General features: G+C 46.2%; 1 protein-coding gene across 1 annotated transcript in view; it reads left to right on the top strand.

The window, feature by feature from the left end:
• The window catches only part of FAM83C (family with sequence similarity 83 member C), a 29,363-nt gene that overhangs the window by 4,520 nt on the left and 3,217 nt on the right, over positions 1 to 21,626 (top strand). Inside the window, exons 2-3 of the mRNA XM_007053942.4 lie at positions 8,516 to 8,683; positions 14,828 to 14,952. Of these exons, the coding sequence (XP_007054004.3) occupies positions 8,516 to 8,683; positions 14,828 to 14,952 (293 nt within the window). The remainder of the gene's footprint in view (positions 1 to 8,515; positions 8,684 to 14,827; positions 14,953 to 21,626) is intronic.

Raw genomic sequence — 21,626 nt, 5'->3', positions numbered from 1 at the left:
AATATTAAAGGAACTGGCACATGAAATTGCCAGTCCAATAGCAAGGAATTTTAATGAATCTGTAAACTCAGGGGTCATGCCCTATGGCTGAGAAATTGCTAATATAGTACCGATTTTTAAGAAAGGGAAAAAAGTGACCCAGGAAACTACAGGTCTGTTAATTTGACCTCAATTGTATGCAAAGTCTTGGAAGAAACTTTGAAAGAGAAAGTCGTTAAGGACATAGAGGTAAATGGTAATTGGGATAAAACACAACATTGTTTTACAAAAGGTAGATCATGCCAGACCAACCAGATCTCCTTCTTTGAGAAGATAACTGATATTTTAGACAAAGGAAATGCAGCAGATCTAATCTACCTGGATTTCAGTAAGGCATTTGATACAGTTCCACGTGGTAAATTATTAGTTAAATTGGAGAAGATGGGATTAATATGATAGGGGTCATAATATTAATAAGGTGGATAGGAACTGGTTAAACGGGAGAGTATAATGGGTCATACTGAAAGGTGAACTGTCAGGCTGGAGGGAGGTTACTAGTGGAGTTTCTTCGGAATCAGTCTTGGGACCAATCTTATTTCACATTTTTATTACTGACTTTGGCACAAACAGTGGGAGAGGGCTAATAAAATTTGCGGATGACACAAAGTTGGCAGGTATTGCCAATGTGGAGGAGGACCGGAATATCATACAAGATCTGGATGACCTTGAAAACTAGTAATAGAAATGGGATGAAATTTTTGCTATAAACTGGGGACTTATCAGTTGGAAGGGAAGAGAAGAGGAAGAGAAAGAGCTGGGTATATTGGTTGATCACAGGATGACTGTGAGCTGCCAATCTGATGAAGCTGTGAAGAAGGCTAATGCAGTCCCAGGATGCATCAGGCAAGGTATTTCCAGTAGAGACAGGGAAGTGTTAGTACAAGGCACTGGTGAGAACTCCTCTGGAATAGCGTGTGCAATTCTGGTCTCCCATGTTTTAAGGAAGATGAATTCAAACTGGAACAGGTGCAGAGAAGAGCTACTAGGATGATCCGAGGAATGGAAAACCTACCTAATGAGACAAGACTCAAAGAGCTTGGCTTGTTTAGCCTGACCAAAAGAAGGCTGAGGGAGATATGATTGCTCTCTATAAATATATCGGAGGGATAAATACCAGGAAGGGAGAGGAGTTATTTAAGAGCCAATGTGGACACAAGAACAAATGGAGATAAACTGGCCATCAACAAGTTTAGGCTTGAAATTAGATGAAGTTTTCTAACCATCAGAAGAGTGAAGTCTTCCAGGGGAGCAGTGGGGGCAAAAAACCTAACTGGTTTTAAGACTGAGCTTGATAAATTTATGGGAGGGGGTGGGATGATGGGACTGCCTAGGATGGCATGTTGCTGATCTGAAACTGCTAGCCTCAAACATCTCCATGGCCAATGATGGGACACTAGATAGGAAGGGCTCTGAGTTACTACAGAGAATTCTTTCCCAGGGGTCTGGCTGGTGGGTCTTGCCCACATGCTCAGGGTCCAACTGATCACCATATTTGGGGTTGGGAAGGAATTTTCCCCAGGTCAGATTGGCAGAGACCCTGGGGGTTTTCACCTTCCGCTGCAGCCTGGGGCACGGGTCACTTGCAGGTTTAAAGTAGTGTAAATGGTGGATTCTCTGTAACTTGAAGTCTTTAAACCATGATTTGAGGACTTCAGTAACTCAGCCAGAGGTTAGGGGGGTCTATTACAGGAGTAGGTGGGTGAGGTTCTGTGGCCTGCAATTTGCAGGAGGTTAGACTACATTATCATCATGGTCCCTTCTGACTTAAAGTCTGAGAATTTAACCTCTGAGGCCAGGACAAGAAGCAATGGACTTAAATTGCAGCAAGGGCAGTTTAGACTGGACATTAGTAAAAACTTCCTGTCAGGGTGGTTAAGCACTGGAATAAATTGCCTAGGGAGGTTGTGGAATCTCCATCATTGTAGATGTTTAAGAACAGATTAAACAAACTCCTCTCAGGGATGGTCCAGATAATACTTAGTCCTGCCATGAGTGCCGGGGATTGGACTAAAAGACCTTTTGAGGTCCCTTCCAGTTCTATGATTCTGTGAGTCTATGGCAACCCCCCTTCTTAGTGCTCCAAAACGATTACAACACATGTTGATGCACCTCCAGTGCTACCAGGCGGAGATCAGATACTGTCCAGGTCAATTACTGGAGTCAGCTGACTCCTGAGCAGGGCAAATATACCCAGTATCAGTGAGGTGGGGAAAGGGGATCCGGACTTTGTGCAGCATGTTAATGGATTCAGTCTTCCAGTTTCAACAGTGAAGCTGCTGGAAATCTAAGAGGCTACCGAAAAGGCCATCCAGCTACAGGCAGTCAAAAGAGCAGTACTAGCAAAGTGGCCAGAAGACAAAAGCCAAGTATTGGTAGGAGCAGAACCATATTTTCAAATTAAAGACAAGCTGAGTGTGCAGGATGGAATCATATTTTGAGGACAGAGAGCTGTTGTTCCTGCCTCATTACACATGATGTTGTGCAAAAAATACATGCCTTGGACATGGGCATTGACAGTTCGAGAATGTGTTTACTGGCTGGGAATGAATATACAACTCACATCCTTGATAGAAGGGTGTGACACCTGCCAGTCATGTTATAACCACCAGCAGAAAGAGACTATTACCACATGAGCTGCCCATCCGACCATGGGAAAAGGTGAGTGGGGACTTATCTTCAGTGACAAACAATACTTGATTATAATGGACTACTGTTCACATTTTTGGGAGGCTGAATCAAGAAGCCAGTCAGTGACTGGAAAACTGAAGGTCGGCTTTGTGAGATACGGCTTACTGGACCCTGTATTCACAGACAATGGATATCGCTTTGCCTCAGAAGAATTCAAGGGATTGCTGATCTCCAGGCAGTCCTCAGACCAGAGCACCACACAGCAGCTCACAAGTGCCAGCAGGACTGTGGGCTGGTGGGCCCTAGCTCACTGTAGACACTGCCCACAAAGCCTCCCGTTGGAGGAGATATCCAGCCCCTCCAAATGGCCCAGACTCGCTATTCAAGCCAGGAGACACAGGAAGCTGTCCAAGCAACTAGATGTATTCCTGGCTGGCTCCTACAGCTGACACTGCCTTTTCACGTGAATCTTCAGCCCTGTCTTGTTCCTGATTCCTACCTTTTTATCCCGTTCCTGGTTCCTGCCCTCCTGCTTTGTTTCAGATCCCTGCTTCTATTCCCCGCCCTTGGCTACTTACTCTGGTGATGACCTTGGGCTTGACTCCCATCTCTGTCTCCATTGCTGACCTCCAGTTCCCAACCCCTGCTCTGATCCCTAAGCATAGCTACCTCTGTTCTGACCATGAGGTCTGACTGCCTATGGCCCAGTCTATGACAGGAATTTGAATGAAAATGGGAGTTTGACCACCACCTCTTCCCCAGCATACCCACAGAGTAATGATAAGGTGGAGTCACCTGTGAAAATAGCTAAAAGACTGCTACATAAGAATGTTTCTCCTGATTAGATCCCTTGTTAGCATTTTTGGAACACTGAAATACCCCAACACAGGGCTGCCAAAACAGTGCAACGTGGGCTCTGGTGGGGCAAAGGACCAAAACCCTGCTTCCAGTGAGGGGAGACCCACTGAAGCCAAAAGGATGGAGATATCACTGAGAACAGATGGCCAACAATTGGAGAAAGCAGGCCCTAGAGTACAAACAGGTCAGCCAAGGACCTACCAGCCCTGGATCCAGCCTTAGAGAGACACCAGAGGAGTGGACCAAAGGAGTCATGAGGGGTACAGTGGCACCCAGGGCATACGGGGTGACTACTCAAGGGACAAGTGAGCCAAAGGAACAGGAGGCATTTACAAGCCAGCAGACTCAGCACCCAGAGAGAGTGTACCAAGATCATCACAGAAAGGAGGGACAGAACCATCCAGAGGCCAGCCCCACAGGGAGGGAAGAGACTTCACAGAGACAGGTGGCTCGTCTCTGAGACAGGTGGCAGAGAGACAGAGAGGTTGCACCCACTATGGTCGCTTTTTGTGGAGAACAAACCATCTCAAAGACTGGACCAGCTGAGTCTGTGGTAAAGATGAGAATGCAACTCGGCTATGTGCTAGCAGCATTGGGCCAAAGAGACACAGGGTTGGGGTCTGGGTATCAATTCTTTGTTTTTAATGTTTATATTAAAATGTTTGTGAAATAGGGAAGATGAATCATGATCAGTGAAACTGGAGTTAGAGGGCCAGTGTTCCCTGGAAGGGACTATTATTGACGGGACAAGGGAACAGGGAAGGTGAGGAGTTGGGCTGGAAGCAACTCAGCCACATGGGCAGAGCAATACATGGGGTTTCATAAAGTTCTACTTAACCTGCATTCAGCTTCACTCTTTGTGAATGAACAGGTGTGGAGTGGGATTAGGACCTGTCCAGACTATTACAGGGGGTGCAGGGTTAGTTCTTGTCTTGCCCAGCGGAGGTGAGAGATGTGAAGGCCCAGAGGACTGTAGTGTTTTGGCTATGGAGGATGGAACAGTGACTGGGTATCATTTTACTCTTTGCACACAAAGTCAGAGAGACATCAGCAGAGATAGATTCTGGGAGACCATGGAATAACGAGGCAGTTGCTTCAGCCAATATGGATGCTGACTTAAGCTTGGCTTTTCCATGCTGACCAAAGGACTTGCCAATACTGTATTCCAGCTGACTAACACATGCTACCCTGTGTTGCTGTAGATACTAGCTGCATTGCTCCCTGAAGTCCCTAACAAGAATCTGAAGTCAGTAGAGCCATAGAGAGAAACAGGGTGCTGGAGCCCAAAGGCCTACTCTGAGAATCATGGGGTTGTTTGGTTTAGTCTTGAAAAAACTAAGCCCAGGGCCTGGTGAATAACAGAGATTGTCTAGAAACTGGACCATCACCCCCCACAAGCTATGACAGCAGGACGTGCACCCCTTGATGTGGCTTCCCATTAGGGCTGGCCAGTGGTGAGCTGGAGCCGGTTCGCACTGGTTCACTAGAACCGGTTGTTAAAAGGGCTTCTAAATTCAACTGGCCAAAAGTGGCGCCTTAGGCCCCAACTCCGTGGGTGCTCCAGGGCTGAAGCACCCACGGGGAAAATTTGGTGGGTGCAGAGCACCCACCGGCAGCTCCCCGCCCCGTGCCCGGCCCCAGCTCACCTATGCTCTGCCTCCGCCTCCTTCCCTGAACACGCCGCCCCGCTCTGCTTCTCTGCCCCCCGAGTTTCCCATGAATCAGCTGTTCACGTGGGAATCCTGGGAGGGCTGAGAAGCAAGCGACGGCTTCATGCTCAGGCCCAGGGAGGCGGAGCGGAGGTAAGCTAGAGCGGGGGGATGGGGCGTGAGGAGGGCCACCCGCGCAGCAGCAGGTAACCCGGGGGGTGCTCCCCGCCCCAGCTCGCCTCCGCCTCTGCCTCCCTGGGCCTGAGGGCGAAGGTGCCACTTGCTTTTCAGCCCTCCCAGGCTTCCCACATGAACAGCTGATTCGCGGGAAGTCGGGGCGGAGAAGCAGAGCGGGGCGGCACGTTCAGGGGAGGAGGCGGAGCGGAGGTGAGGTGAGCTGGGGCTGGGCGCAGGGTGGGGTGGGGAGCTGCCGGTGGGTGCTCTGCACCCACCAAATTTTCCCCATGGGTGCTCCAGCCCCAGAGCACCCACGGAGTTGGTGCCTAAGGCGCCACTTTTGATGTGATCAGGGGGGGAGTGACCACTCCCCCCCAGCTACGCTACCCCACCCCTAGGAGCCAGAGAGACCTACCGGATGCTTCCTGGGAGCTGCCCCAGGTAAGCAATGCCAGGACTCCCCACCTCGCCCCCCGGCAGGTCCCTCTGGCTCTTAGGATCAGGGTGGGCACCCTCTATGGTGGCCCACGAGACCCTCCTGCCCGGTTCTGGGGGCAGTCAGGGGAAAGGGGAGGGGGATGGATGGGGCAGGGGTCCCAGGGGGAGGGGCGTCAAGGAACGTGGGGGTTTGGATGGGGCAGGGGTGGGCCACAACCCCCTCGCGGGGTGAGGAGGGAACCGGTTGTTAAGATTTTGGCAGCTCATCACTGGGGCTGGCCAGAAAGCAAGAATATCTGGTCTGTGAAAAGTGTGAAGATATCTGCCACAATGTGTAATGAAACCAAGGCCTTTAGAAATGTTCATGAAAAATCAGCCTATGAGCCCAGAGTAGACAATAGCCTGGCAGTCAGGGCACTCATGTAATATGTGAGAGATCCAGGTTCAAGCCCTGCTCCAAATCAGGCAGAGCAGGGGTTTGAACATTGGTTCCCCATCTCCCACACGAGTGTTACCTGACTATTCTGTGCTTTGTCAGACAGTTATGCACCAACATGTCCATGGGGGAAGTTGACCCTGTCAGTCAGTGGTTGGGTTTTTTTTGCTCTGAAGCTGGAGGGTTTATATACTTTTATCCTATATAATGTACTTGCAGATATCTTTATTACCTAGATCAGCAGTTCTCAAACTTTAACAACCCGAGGACACCCATTTTGATTTAAAAATTTTCAGGAACCCCCCAAGGCCCCCTGCTCAGCCCCTGTCCCACCCTCTTCCCCGAGGCCATGCCCCCGCTCACTCAATCTCCCCTCCTCCTGTCGCTCGCTCTCCCCCACCCTCACTCACTTTCACCAGGCTGGGGCAGGAGTTTGGGGTGCATGAGGGGGTGAGCGGGTTGGGCTCTGGGTGTGGGAGGTGATGTGGGCTCTGGGAGGGACTTTGGGTGCTGGATGGAACTCAGGGCTGGGGTAGGGGTGCGGGAGAGGACGAGGGGGGGGGCGGCGCTTACCTTGGGCAGCTCCCAAAATTGACCAGCAAATACTTCTGACAGTGGCTCCTAGGAGTGGGGGGCCAGAGGGTCTCCACACGGTGCTCCTGCCCACAGGCACTGCCCCCAGAGCTCCCATTGGCCGCAGTTCCCAGCCAATGGAAGCTGCAGAGTCGGCACTTGGGCCAGGAGCAACACGCAGAGACCCCCTGCTCCCCGGGCCGCAGCGACATGCTGGCCATATCTGGGAGCGGTGTGGAGCCAGGATCCCCAATCCTCCCCCTCCCTCCCAGCACATCCTTCGTGCTGGGGAACAGCTGTTCCCTAGTGTGAAGGAGGGAGGAAGGGAGGGGGAAGGAGTTGATCAGTGGTGTCCATGGACCCCCCTGGAGTACCCTCGGGGACCCCCAGTTCATCTAGGCCAGTTTGAGAAACACTGACTAGATGAATGTCCAGTCCTTTTCTGAATCTTGCTAAGCTCTTGGCCTCGTGATATCTTGTGGCAATGAGTTTCACAGGCTAGTGCTGCATTGCGTAAAAAGTATTTCCTTTTATCAGTCTTAAATATTGTGCTTTTCAATTTCATTGAGTTATCCCCTTTCTCTGTGTTAAATAGCAGTTCTCAATTCACCTTCTCCAAGTCGTCTAACATTCCCTCTTATCTGTCTGCTTCCTAATCTAAACATTCCCAGTCTTTTCAATCTTCCTCTCTTTCCCAAACCTTCCATCATTCTTTGCTCACCTCTGAACCGTTCTGTCTGCTACATAGTTTCTGAGATGGGGTGACCAGAACTGCACATACTAACACAGGGATGGGTGTGCCATTCATTTATAGAATGGCATTATATTTCCCCTATTATTTTTTTATCCAATTCCTTATGCACCTTAATGTTTTATTTCTTTTTTGGCTGCCAAGGCATACTGAGCTGAGCTCTTCATGGAATGAGGTCTTTTTCTGGTGGGTTACAGGTAATTTAGAACTCTACAATATGTCGGAGCAATTCAAATTGTTCTTTCTATTGTCATTACTGTATACTTATCCACAATATTTTCATCTGCTGCCATGCTATCCATTCCCCTACCTTGGTTAGGTCCCTCTGAATTTTCTCACAGTTTTTCTAGCCAAACTATGCTGCAGTCCTAAGTATACTGTGGGGATGAGCATGGTAATGCTGCCACCTTGCTGCTCCCTCTCCCTGATACCAAGTCCAGGTTCCTTATTATGAATTGAAAGACGCTCAAGGCTTGGCAACAGCCTGCAGCCCTGTGTGAGGCCCTCAACATCCTGCCTCCAGGTGGATAGAGAGAAGTGCTAGGACCTGTCCCCTGGCACTCCACTATTTAGTACTTTAGTACTCCAAGGGTACCTCTATCCTAGAAACATTAGCATGGCACAGCTGCAGTGCTGTAATGTAGATGCTTACTACGGCGATGGAAGGAGTTCTTCCATCATTGTAATAATACACCTCTCCAAGAGGTGGTAGCTAGATCTATGGAAGAATTCTTCTGTCAACCTAGCGCTGTTTACACTAGGACTTACATGGTTTAATTACCTGAGTGATGTAGCTAGGTCAGCCTAACTTTCCAGTGTACATCAGCCCTGAGTCCTTATATTTTATGGCATTCAGGTCTCTGAGGTGTTGCTTCCTCCCCTTTTCAGCTGGGAAGCTACCTACCACAGCCGTGTCCATCTTGGAATGCTCCTTCAGTTGGGCCTTCTTGTTTGTTTTCTGGCTAGGTGATCGCAGTCGTCATGGATCTCTTCACAGACATGGAGATACTCTGTGACCTGATGGAAGCTTCAAGCAGGCGACATGTCCCTGTTTACCTGATCCTTGATGAGAAGTACTTAAAGTATTTTATAGAGATGTGCAGTAAAATGGCTCTTAACAAGGACCATTTCCCAGTAAGTTTGCAGCATTCCTTTTGGTGGTGTACAAAGTTAATGCAATTGGTATGTATGACAGAATATACCCCTGTGTTCACACACCCTATTGTAATAATGTTTGTACAAGGTATGCCTTGTGAGGTGTCATTTAAAAACTCATAATATGTTGATCAATAATATCAAGGCAAAATGCATATAGCAGCATTATATGTGGAGTTATAATCATAAGCTGACTAAAAATATGTTTTCCAGATAAGTCTGGGGAGTGGCTAACCCAGTTCCTCAGAGACAGAGGGCAAGCTGATACCTCAGACAGGTGTAAACAAGACTGATGGACCATTATCTGCTAAGAGCTTGTCTTCACATACAGTGCCGCAGCAACACCACTTTAGTAAAGATACTACTACACCAAAAAGGTTCAGAGAAGGGCAACTAAAATGGTTAGGGGTTTGGAACGGGTCCCATATGAGGAGAGATTAAAGAGGCCAGGACTTTTCAGCTTGGAAAAGAGGAGGCGAAGGAGGGATATGGTAGAGGTCTATAAAATCATGAGTGGTGTGGAGAAAGTGAATAAGGAAAAGTTATTTACTTGTTCCCATAATATAAGAACTAGCGGCCACCAAATGAAATTAATGGGCAGCAGGTTTAAAACAAATAAAAGGAAGTTCTTCTTCACTCAGTGCACAGGCAACCTGCGGAACTCCTTGCCTGAGGAGGTTGTGAAGGCTAGGACTATAACCGGGTTTAAAAGAGAACTGGATAAATTCATGGAGGTTAAGTCCATTAATGGCTATTAGCCAGGATGGGCAAGGAAGGGTGTCCCTAGCCTCTGTTTGTTAGAGGCTGGTGGTGGATGGCAGGAGAGAGATCACTTGATCATTGCCTGTTAGGTTCACTCCCTCTGGGGCACCTGGCATTGGCCACTGTCAGTAGACAGGATACTGGGCTAGATGGACCTTTGGTCTGACCCAGTATGGCCATTCTTATGTTCTTATGAATGGAGAGCTTCTCCCTTCGGTGTAGTTAATCCACCTCCACGAGAGGCAGGAGCTATGTCAACGGGAGAAGCCCTCCCCCACAGTGCAGTCTACACGAGGGGTGAGGTTGAGGGGGAGTGGATTTTTCACACCACGGAGCGACGTAGTTCTATATATCTGTGGTGTAGACCTGGCCTCAGTGGCCATTTTTTGGCAGGGGCAAAAATCTACATCTTAGCAAAGAAACAGCATGGAGTTTCTTTCCACACAGACTGCCTGTTGCCTTGCTCCCAGATGGAAATGCTTCTCAAAGCAGGGACAGGACTATAAAAAGAAGTGGCAGAGATCCCAAGGCACCACGCTATCTCTCCCTGCACATCATGTTAACGGCACCTGAGGAGACAAAGAAAGCAGCCCTTTATCTCTGGGGGAGGGGCCTTCACCTAAAAAGTTTGGTTGGTAGGACTGCTTGAAAACATGTGGTGAGAAAACTTTGCTTTGAATCTAATGTAGTTTGTTAAATTAGGCACTAGTAAGTGTTTTATCTTTATTTTCTTAGAACAATTTCTGACTTATGCCTCATTACCTGTATTCACTTAAAATCAATCTCTTTGTAGTTAATAAACTTGTTTTATTGTTTTATCTAATCCAGTACGTTTCAGCTGAAGTGTCTGGACAACTATTTAAAATAACAAACTGGCATATTATTCCCCTAGGAATAACTGACTTAATCATAGAACCACAGGGCTAGAAGGGACCGCAGGGGTCAACTAGTCTAACCCCTGCCAAGATGCAGGATTTGTTGAATCTAAACCATCCAAGACAGATGCTCTCCAGCCTCCTTTGGAAAACCTCCTGCAAAGGAGATTCCAGGACCGCCCAAGGCGTATCTTCCATTGTCCTCCTGTTCTTACAGTTAGGAGGTTTTTACCTGAGATTTAATCTAAATCTGCTCTGCTGTGGTTTGAGCCCGTTGCCTCTTGGCCTGCCCTCTGTGGCAAGAGAGAACAACTTTTCTCCATCCGTTTTATGGCAGCCTTTCAAGTATCTGAAGACAGCTAGCATGTCCCCCCTTAATCTCCTCGTTTCCAAATTAAACATGCCCAGTTCCTTCAGCCTTTGCTCATATGGCTGTATTCCATCCCTTTGATCATCTCTGTCGCTTGCTTCTGGATTCTTTCCAGTTTCTCTTCATCCTTTTTATATATTAGTGACCAAAACTGGACACGATGCTCCAGCTGAGGCCTAATCAGCACTGAGTAAAGCGGTACTATCACCTCCCGTGATTTGCAGGCTATGCCTCTATTAATGGAGCCCAAAATTGCATTTGCGGACTCACGCTGAGGTTGTGAGCCACCACAACTCCCCGATCCTTCTCAGCAGTGCTGCTGCCAAGCCCATTTCCCCCCATTCTGTGTTTGTGCATTTGGTTTTTCTTCCGTAAGTGTAGCACCTTCCATTTATCTTTTTTGAATTTCATTTTGTTGTCTATAGCCTAGTTCTCCAATTTATCAAGAACCCTCTGAATTTTAGATGTTAAATAACACTGGACCCAGAACAGATCCCTCTGGAACCCCCAAGGCCTTCCTCCAATCTGACATAATTCCATGAATAGTTACTTTGTTTGAGGTTATTTAAACCAATTATCTATCCATGATGTATATATCCATGCATTATGTATGTAGTTCCTCTGAGCCTGCATTTCTCCAGCTTACTTATGAGACTGTCATGTGGGACTGTGTCAAAAGCCTTGCTGAAGTCCACGTATATTATGACCACCACATTCCCCCTGTCCACCAGGGCAGTTACCCTGTCAAAAAGGGAAATCAAGCTGGTCTGGCATGGTTTGTTCTTAGTAAAACTGGCTTTGGGTTTTAGATAGCTGGAAAGCTCCTTGTGCAGCCACATTGGCCTCCTGCAGATCTTCTTATCTTTCCTCTGCGTTGGAACTGCATGATGTTCAGCCGCCAGTATTACATGTTTTAAGAACTACCAGCCTCCTTCAACTCCTTTTCTTCCCAACTGATCTTTCCATGGGGCCTTGCCTACCATTTCTTAGTTGGTTGAAATCTGCCTTTCTGAAGTCCAGTGTCCTTGTTTTGCTGTTCTCATGCCCTCCTTTCCACAGGATCTTGAATTCTATCACATGATGATCAGTTCCTTCCAAGTTCCGACCACCTTCACGTTCACAACTAATTCATCCCTGTTGGTCAAAACCAGATCCAAAATGAATGACCCCCTAGTTGTTTCCCCAACTTTATGATTCAGAAAGTTATCCTCTTACACCTGCTAAGAATGTGTAGGACATATGATGTTTTGCTGTAATAATCTTCCAACAGATATCAGGGAAGTTAAAATGCTCCATTACTACTAGCTCACAATATATTTGTACTGTCCAGGAGAGGGCTGGGTCGTACAGGACATACGTTTCTGGGGGAAGATCTGGGTGTGTGCTGGGGTCACTCTATAGCATAACCAAGGCTGGTAAGAGGGTAACAAGACTTGTGGACGGGGGGAAGCGGTAGATGTGGTATATCTTGACTTTAGTAACACTTTTGCTACTGTCTAACATGACCGTCTCATAAACAAACTAGGGAAATGCAACCTAGATTAAGCTACTATAAGGTGGGTACATAACTGGTTGGAAAACCGTTCCTAGAGAGTAGTTGTCAGTGGTTCACAGTCATGCTGGAAGGGCATAACAAGTGGGTTCCCGCAGGGATCAGTTCTGGGTCCAGTTCTCTTCAATATCTTCATCAGTGTTTTAGATAATGGCATAGAGAATACACTTATAAAGTTTGCAGATGATACCAAGCTGGGAGGGGTTGCAAGTGCTTTGGAGAATAGGATTAAAATTCAAAATGACCTGGAGAAATGGTCTGAAGTAAATAGGATGAAATTCAATAAGGACAAATGCAAAGTACTCTACATAGGAAGGAACAATCAATTGCACACATACAAAATGGGAAATGACTGCCTAGGAAGGAGTACTGCAGAAAGGGATCTGGGGGTTATAGTAGATCACAAGCTAAATATGAGTCTTCAGTGTAACACTGGAGCAAAACAAGAGAACATCATTCTGGGATGTATTAGCAGGAGTCTTATAAGCAAGGCCCGACAAGTAATTCTTCTGCTCTACTCCTCACTGATAAGGCCTCAACTGGAGTATTGTGTCCAGTTCTGGGTGCCACATTTCAGGAAAGATGTGACAAATTGGAGAAAGTCCAGAGAAGAGCAACAAAAATTATTAAAATTCTAGAAAACATGACCTATGAGGGAAGATTGAAAAACTTGGGTTTGTTTAGTCTGGAGAAGAGAAGCCTGAGAGGGGACATAAGTTTTCAGGTACATAAAAGTTTGTTTGCAAGGACGAGGGTGAAAAATTGTTGTGCTTAACCTCTGAGGATAGGACAAGAAGCAATTGGCTTAAATTGCAGCAAGGGTGGTTTAGGTTGGACATTTGGAAAAACTTCCTGTCAGGGTGGTTAAGCACTAGAATAAATTGCCCAGGGAGGTTGTGGAATCTCTGTCATTGAAGGTTTTTAAGAGCAGATTAGACAAACACCTGTCAGGGATGGTCCTGCCTTGAATGCAGGGGACTGAACTATTTGACCTCCAGTCCTACACTTCTTTGATTTTATGAAGGATCACCAAAGTACCCTGTGCAAGCTAGAAATGTGGTTAGGCTCAGGACAGTTTCACTCTGGTGAGGCAGCTAATAACCCTAATAATGTTGTCTGACAAGATTACAAGTCATGCTGATAAAGGTAACTGTGAAATAATACAGTTAGAATTATGTAAGGCTGTCAAGGTTCCTCCCCCACTCTGAACTCTAGGGTACAGATGTGGGGACCTGCATGAAAACCTCCTAAGCTTACTTTTACCAGCTTAGGTTAAAACTTCCCCAAGGTACAAATTAATTTTATCCTTTGTCCTTGGAATATCCACTGCCACCACCAAACTCTAACTGGGTTTACTGGGAAACGTAGTTTGGATACATCTTTCCCCCCCAAATCCTCCCAACCCTTGCACCCCACTTCCTGGGAAAGGTTTGGTAAAAATCCTCACCAATTTGCATAGGTGACCACAGACCCAAACCCTTGGATCTGAGAACAATGAAAAAGCATTCAGTTTTCTTACAAGAAGACATTTAATAGAAATAGAAGTAAATAGAAGTAAAGAAATCACCTCTGTAAAATCAGGATGGTAGATACCTTACAGGGTAATTAGATTCAAAACATAGAGAATCCCTCTAGGCAAAACCTTAAGTTACAAAAAAGACACACAGACAGAAATAGTCATTCTATTCAGCACAATTCTTTTCTCAGCCATTTAAAGAAATCATAATCTAACGCATACTTAGCTAGATTACTTACTAAAAGTTCTAAGACTCCATTCCTGTTCTATCCCCGGCAAAAGCAGCATACCGACACACACACAGACCCTTTGTTTCTCTCCCTCCTCCCAGCTTTTGAAAGTATCTTGTCTCCTCATTGGTCATTTTGGTCAGGTGCCAGCGAGGTTACCTTTAGCTTCTTAACCCTTTACAGGTGAGAGGATTTTTCCTCTGGCCAGGAGGGATTTTAAGGGGTTTACCCTTCCCTTTATATTTATGACAAAGGCGTTTGTACTGCATGACTAACAAAACCCTAACACTACCCGGAATCTGTATGGTATATATTAAATGGATTAAAAAGCTGTCTAACGGAGAGATCTCAAAATGTAGCTGTGAATGAGGAATCATCAACTAATGGTGTCCTTATGGTGGGTTCTGCAGGGGTGGGTTCTTAGGCCAGTGCTATTCGATAATTGTATAAATGATGTGGTAGAAACTATATCGATTTATAAATTCTATAAATGATCTAGAAGGACAAATTCTTCATGCCAAGATCTTGTATAACCTGTGGTGTAAGGTGCTAACAACACCACATCAATTTTTGGTATTTTTATTTCATTAAATGATCCCCAAGCAGCAGGCAGTTTGATAGAAAACTCTGTTACTGTAGGGTACGCAGTAGCCAGAAAACACTCGATGCCTTGCTGCTTCCCTCCTTTCAGGACCGGGGGTCACTGTCAGATAGCCCATCGCTTAGGTTATCATTCGTAAAGAAATCTGTTAAGAAAGAAAAGATTTAGCTTTCTCTATTCAATCTGGCTCAATCCATATTTCATCCTCTGATTTCAGAACATGCGAGTGCGGTGTGTGAGTGGAGACACATATTACAGTAAAGCAGGCAAGAAATTTGCAGGTCAAGTTCTGGAGAAGTTTGTACTGATAGATTGTGACCACGTTCTTGCTGGTACATACAGGTGAGACATCACAGTTTGCGCCTCTAAAACCCAGAGATATTGGGCCAAACATTCATTGTCACAGAGAAACCAACTTCATAATCTCACCCACATCCCTCACACCCTCTTCCTGCCTGATTTCGACACATGGCTCTCTCTCTTCATCATATTGTCAATTACTTCAATTTTCATGCTGATCGCTCACCCAACCTCTAGCCTCTGCCCTTACCTTACTGTTTGACCTGCAGACTGCATTAACTCTCCCACTGCACACACACTCCACCAGTGCCACTCCCTGGACTTGGTTGTCTTCACATGGCAGTGATCTTTTCCACTTTTGATCACCACCTTATTTCCTTGAATACAGCCCACTCCCACCCTGCTCTCTACCTCCCAGCTGGCCCTTCCATAACCTTCAATCGAGCAATATCTAATTTTGTTGCTGCTCGTAACTGCACCCTTGCCCATGGCTCCCTGCTTCCTCATCTCTGACTGGACTTGACACCCTCTGTTCCACACTCTCCTCCAAGCCACTCTTTTGCTCTTCCTCCCCACTGACCCTCTGCCTTGGTTTACATCCAGCATTTGCTTCCCCCACTCTTATTCCTGAACAGCTGAGCAGCCCTGAAGAGTCTCCATGGGCCACCGGGGCTTCCTTCACCACAAACTCATCTTCTCCTCCTTAAGGGATAGCTCCATGGTATGAGCATCGGCCTGCTAAACCCAGGGTTGTGAGCTCAATCCTTGAGGGGGCCATTTAGGGATCTGGGGCAAAAATTGGGGATTGGTCCTGCTTTGAGCAGGGGGTTGGACTAGATGACCTCCTGAGGTCCCTTCCAACCCTGATATTCTATGATTCTGCTGACTTCCTCACAAAGCAGCCCTACTTCCCCCTTATTGAGTCCCAGGCTACACCCCCATTGCCTCATAACCACTATCAACTCCCTCCTGAAGCCCTCTCCACTTGCTGAACCCTCGTGCTTCTCCCCAGGATCTTGCTGACTTGGCTGAATTTCAGACTTTCTGCTGCTTCTGTGACTATCGCTCCCTCCTCCTTGAAATGCTGTCCTCCTGCCTCCAAGAATGCTCCTTCAGTGTCTCCTGCTGCTGCCCCTTTCCCTGCTCTGTCCGGATCCTTCAGACTCTGTCCTTGGCCCTTTCTGCCCTTTAGCAGTTTAGCCTACATGGCCGTACTTGCTCATGTTAACTTAACTGTCTTTTCCAAGCTGACAGGTCACAGACCTGCTTCCCTGTGTGCAGCCCTGCGCCCCAGGCTCGCTCTCCTGAATGGTTACCAACAGCTCCAGCTTAATACGGCTTAAAGCCAACTCTTCCTCTCCTAACACCTCTCCTTCCAGACTAGTGTCATTGCTGACACCCCAGTCCAGAGTTCATGTCTGACTCCTCCCCCTCACAGCTAAGCCATTCCCAAATCTTCCGAGTTTCTTTACAACATACCAAAATATGAGACCCTTTTTTTCTGTGCCAATGGCTAACTGCTTGTCCCCACCCTGGACACATCATCCCACCTGGATTCATAGATTCATAGATATTTAGGTCAGAAGGGACCATTATGATCATCTAGTCTGACCTCCTGCACAACGCAGGCCACAGAATTTCACCCACCACTCCTGCAAAAAACCTCACACCTATATCTGTGCTATTGAAGTCCTCAAATCGTAGTTTAAAGACTTATAGGAGCAGAGAATCCTCCAGCAAGTGACCCGTGCCCCATGCTACAGAGGAAGGCGAAAAACCTCCAGGGCCTCTTCCAATCTGCCCTGGAGGAAAATTCCTTCTCGACCCCAAATATGGCGATCAGCTAAACGCTGAGCATATGGGCAAGATTCATCAGCCAGATACTACAGAAAATTCTTTCCTGGGTAACTCAGATCCCACCCCATCTAATATCCCATCAAAGGCCATTGGGCCTATTTACCATGAATATTTAATTACCAAAACCATGTTATCCCATTATACCATCTCCTCCATAAACTTATCGGGTTTAATCTTAAAACCAGATAGATCTTTTGCCCCCACTGCTTCCCTTGGAAGGCTATTCCAAAACTTCACTTCTCTGATGGTTAGAAACCTTCGTCTAATTTCTAGTCTAAATTTCCTGGTGGCCAGTTTATATCCATTTGTTCTTGTGTCCACATTGGTACTGAGCTTAAATAATTCCTCTCCCTCTCCGGTATTTATCCCTCTGATATATTTATAGAGAGCAATCATATCTCCCCTCAACCTTCTTTTCGTTAGGCTAAACAAGCCAAGCTCCTTGAGTCTCCTTTCATAAGACAAGTTTTCCATTCCTCGGATATCCTAGTAGCCCTTCTCTGTACCTGTTCCAGTTTGAATTCATCCTTCTTAAACATGGGAGACCAGAACTGCACACAGTATTCCAGGTGAGGTCTCACCAGTGCCTTGTATAACGGTACTAACACCTCCTTATCTCTACTGGAAACACCTCGCCTGATGCATCCCAAGACCGCATTAGCTTTTTTCATGGCCATATCACATTGGCGGCTCATAGTCATCCTATGATCAACCAATACTCCAAGGTCCTTTTCCTCCTCCGTTACTTCTAATTGATGCGTCCCTAGCTTATAACTAAAATTCTTGTTATTAATCCCTAAATACATGACCTTACACTTCTCACTATTAAATTTCATCCTATTACTATTACTCCAGTTTACAAGGTCATCCAGATCCTCCTGTAGGATATCCCTGTCCTTCTCTAAATTGGCAATACCTCCCAGCTTTGTATCATCCGCAGACTTTATTAGCACACTCCCACTTTTTGTGCCAAGGTCAGTAATAAAAAGATTAAATAAGATTGGTCCCAAAACCGATCCTTGAGGAACTCCACTAGTAACCTCCCTCCAGCCTAACAGTTCACCTTTCAGTAGGACCCGTTGTAGTCTCCCCTTTAACCAGTTCCTTATCCACCTTTCAATTTTCCTATTGATCCCCATCTTATCCAATTTAACTAATAATTCCCCATGTGGCATGGTATCAAATGCCTTATTAAAATCTATGTAAATTAGATCCACTGTGTTTCCTTTGTCTAAAAAATCTGTTCCTTTCTCAAAGAAGGAGATCAGGTTGGTTTGGCACGATCTACCTTTTGTAAAACCATGTTGTATTTTGTCCCATTTACCATTGACTTCAATGTCCTTAACTACTTTCTCCTTCAAAATTTTTTCCAAGACCTTGCATACTACAGATGTCAAACTAACAGGCCTATAATTACCCGGATCACATTTTTTCCCTTTCTTAAAAATAGGAACTCTGTTAGCAATTCTCCAATCATACGGTACAACCCCTGAGTTTACAGATTCATTAAAAATTCTTGCTAATGGGCTTGCAATTTCATGTGCCAATTCCTTTAATATTCTTGGATGAAGATTATCTGGGCCCCCCGATTTAGTCCCATTAAGCTGTTTGAGTTTCGCTTCTACCTCAAATATGGTAATGTCTACCTCCATATCCTCATTCCCATTTGTCATGCTACCATTATCCCTAAGATCCTCTTTAGTTTTATTAAAGACTGAGGCAAAGTATTTGTTAAGATATTGGGCCATGCCTAGATTATCCTTGACCTCCACTCCATCCTCAGTGTTTAGCGGTCCCACTTCTTCTTTCTTTGTTTTCTTCTTATTTATATGACTATAGCACCTTTTACTATTGGTTTTAATTTCCTTTGCAAGGTCCAACTCTACTTGACTTTTAGCCTGTCTCACTTTATCCCTACATGTTCTGACCTCAATAAGGTAGCTTTCCTTGCTGATCCCTCCCTTCTTCCACTCCCTGTATGCTTTCTGCTTTTTCTTAATCACCTCTCTGAGATGCTTGCTCATCCAGCTTGGTCTACAACTCCTGCCTATGAATTTTTTCCCCTTTCTTGGGATGCAGGCTTCCAATAGCTTCTGCAGCTTTGATTTAAAATAATCCCAGGCCTCCTCTACTTTTAGATCTATAAATTCTTCAGTCCAATCCACTTCCCTAACTAATTTCCTTAATTTTTGAAAGTCAGCCCTTTTGAAATCAAAAACCCTAGTTGCAGATTTATTTTTATTAATCCTTCCGTTCAGTTTGAACTGAATTAGCTCATGATCACTTGAGCCAAGACTGTCCCCTACAACCATTTCTTCTATGAGGTCCTCACTACTCACCAAAACCAAATCTAAAATGGCATCCCCTCTAGTCGGTTCAACAACTACTTGTTGAAGGAATCCATCAGCTATTGCATCTAGGAAAATCTGAGCCCTATTATTATTACTAGCACTCGTCCTCCAGTCTATATCTGGGAAGTTAAAGTCTCCCATGATCACACAGTTTCCATTAGTATTTACTTTATTAAAAACATTAAAAAGGGCTCTATCCATATCCAAATTAGATCCCGGCGGTCTATAGCACACCCCAAGCACTATCCCAGGGGAGGCTCTAATAGTTTTCTTCCCCAATGTAATTTTTGCCCAGACAGACTTAGTCATATCCATTTCTTTGCTTCTTATTTCTTTACATTCTACCTCATCATTGATATACAATGCTACTCCACCACCTTTACCTTTATTTCGGTCTTTCCTAAACAGCACATACCTCTCAATACCTGTAGTCCAGTCATGACTACTATTCCATCATGTTTGTTATCCCTATAATATCTGGTTTCACTTCCTGCACCAGTAGCTCTAGTTCCTCCATTTTGTTACCTAGGCTCCTCGCATTGGTGTACAAACATCTTAATTTTTGCTGTTTGGCCTCACTCACATTCTGTACCCTATTAGGCACGGTCATTCTACAGCCAGTATAACCTATTAGACTGGTATCTACACTGCCCTTCCTCCTACCCACGGCTGTATCCTTTCTTACTTCATTTTCTTTCCTCTCAATGCTAAAATCCAGCGTGGAGATTACCTGGACATCTCCCAACCATCTCCCTGAAATTCCTAGTTTAAAGCTCTCTTCATCAGTTGTGCCAGCCTCCATCCTAGAAGTCTATTTCCTTCCCTACTCAGATGAAGTCCATCCCGAGAGAACTGTCCTATGTCCATGAATGCCTCCCAGTGGCCATACATCCCAAAGCCCTCCTTATAGCACCACTGCCTAAGCCATCTGTTGATAGTCATAATCTTGTCACACCTTTGTTGCCCTTCTCTAGGAACAGGCAGAATCCCACTAAAGATCACCTGAGCCTCGATTTCCTTAAGTGTCTTCCCCAGCCTAGCATAGTCTCCCTTAATACTTTCCAGCGAGAATCTAGCCGTATCATTTGTTCCCACATGAAGGATAATTAGGGGATTCTTTCCTGCTCCCTTTAGAATCCTTTTCAACCTGAGGTCTACATCCCGTATCTTAGCACCTGGAAGACAGCACACCCTCCTATTCTCTGGATCAGCTCTGGTTACAGGCCTATCTATACTTCTCATTAAAGAGTCCCCAGTCACATAGACCTGCCTTTTCCTAGTGACGGTGCTATTATCCAGTCTATCCCCTGTTCCCTCTGGCTGCAAGTTCTTTCCATTCCTATTCTCCCTTGTAATCCTCTTTAACCATCCTGTATCCTCCTGGGGCTCATATTTGGTGTAGTCTCCATTGACTCTTCCCCTTTTCCTATAGGACTAGCCGCTCTTCTCTTCTTCCTTGCCCTTCCACCTTCAGTGACTACCTGCTGAGCCCCTTCTTCGTTTTCCAACTCTTCAAACCTATTCTTGAGCTCTATTTCTCCTTCACTAGCCCGTCTTTTCCTCTGCCTGGTTCTCTTAGTCACATACTTCCACTGACCACTTTCCTCACCCAGTCTCCCCTCAGAATTCCCCAGCCCTGATTCCACCTGCAAGTCTGAGCTTTTCCCTTCAGATGCCTCATATCTTTGCTCCATAATCTGCTCGAACCCCTTCCTAAACTCTACCAGATTTTCCACCTGCATCTCCAAACCTCGGATCTTTTCCTCCATCAGCTCTATCAGACGGCATTTCATGCAGACAAAACTCTTACCAGGTGCCCCCTCCAGGATCATGGACATACCGCAGCTTCCACATCCAGTCATCCTCATTGTGTCTTCCACGACATGGGTCACTCCCACTGCTGCCTCTGTATCTGTCATAGCCTTCCCACCTAAACCCTGTTAATCTGGGAAACACAAACCCCACCCAAACACCACCGCCCACAGCAAAAACAAACCCCAAACAAGCACCACAAGACAAACTCCCCTGTTCACAGCTCTGTTTGCTGGCTCCTGTGCCGCTGCCTGACTGGCTGGCTGCCTTTATAGGACCCCTAGTCAGAGAAGCCCCTCCCCCCCCCCCCCCCCAATCAGGGCTCAGCTTATCTCCCAGCACAAAGCCCCTACAAGCCTCTACACCTACAAATACAAAACCAAATACAAATACCTTCTCCTCCAACAGAACTCCCACTCAGACTCCCCTCTTTACAGCTCTGTTTGCTGGCTCCTGGGCCGCTGCAGCTGTCTGTGCCCTGTCCTCACTCCCCTGCCAGTCTGATCATGTCACCTCAAGCTGTCTACTGGCAACAGGTTTACACTTCTAGTTCCCTCCTCCAAGGCCTTGCCCTGGCCTACATCTTAGATCTCCCCTCTTGCCATGCTCCCCACTCTGCCAACAAACCCAGCCACGTCCTCCTCCCATGGTCAGACTGGGAGCTCTCCAAGAAGGCACGCTATTTCCCTAGTGCCC

This window comes from Chelonia mydas, chromosome 13, assembly GCF_015237465.2.
Source record: "Chelonia mydas isolate rCheMyd1 chromosome 13, rCheMyd1.pri.v2, whole genome shotgun sequence".
Classification (NCBI taxonomy): Eukaryota; Metazoa; Chordata; order Testudines; family Cheloniidae; genus Chelonia; species Chelonia mydas.
This window is presented reverse-complemented; position numbering and strand designations above follow the sequence as displayed.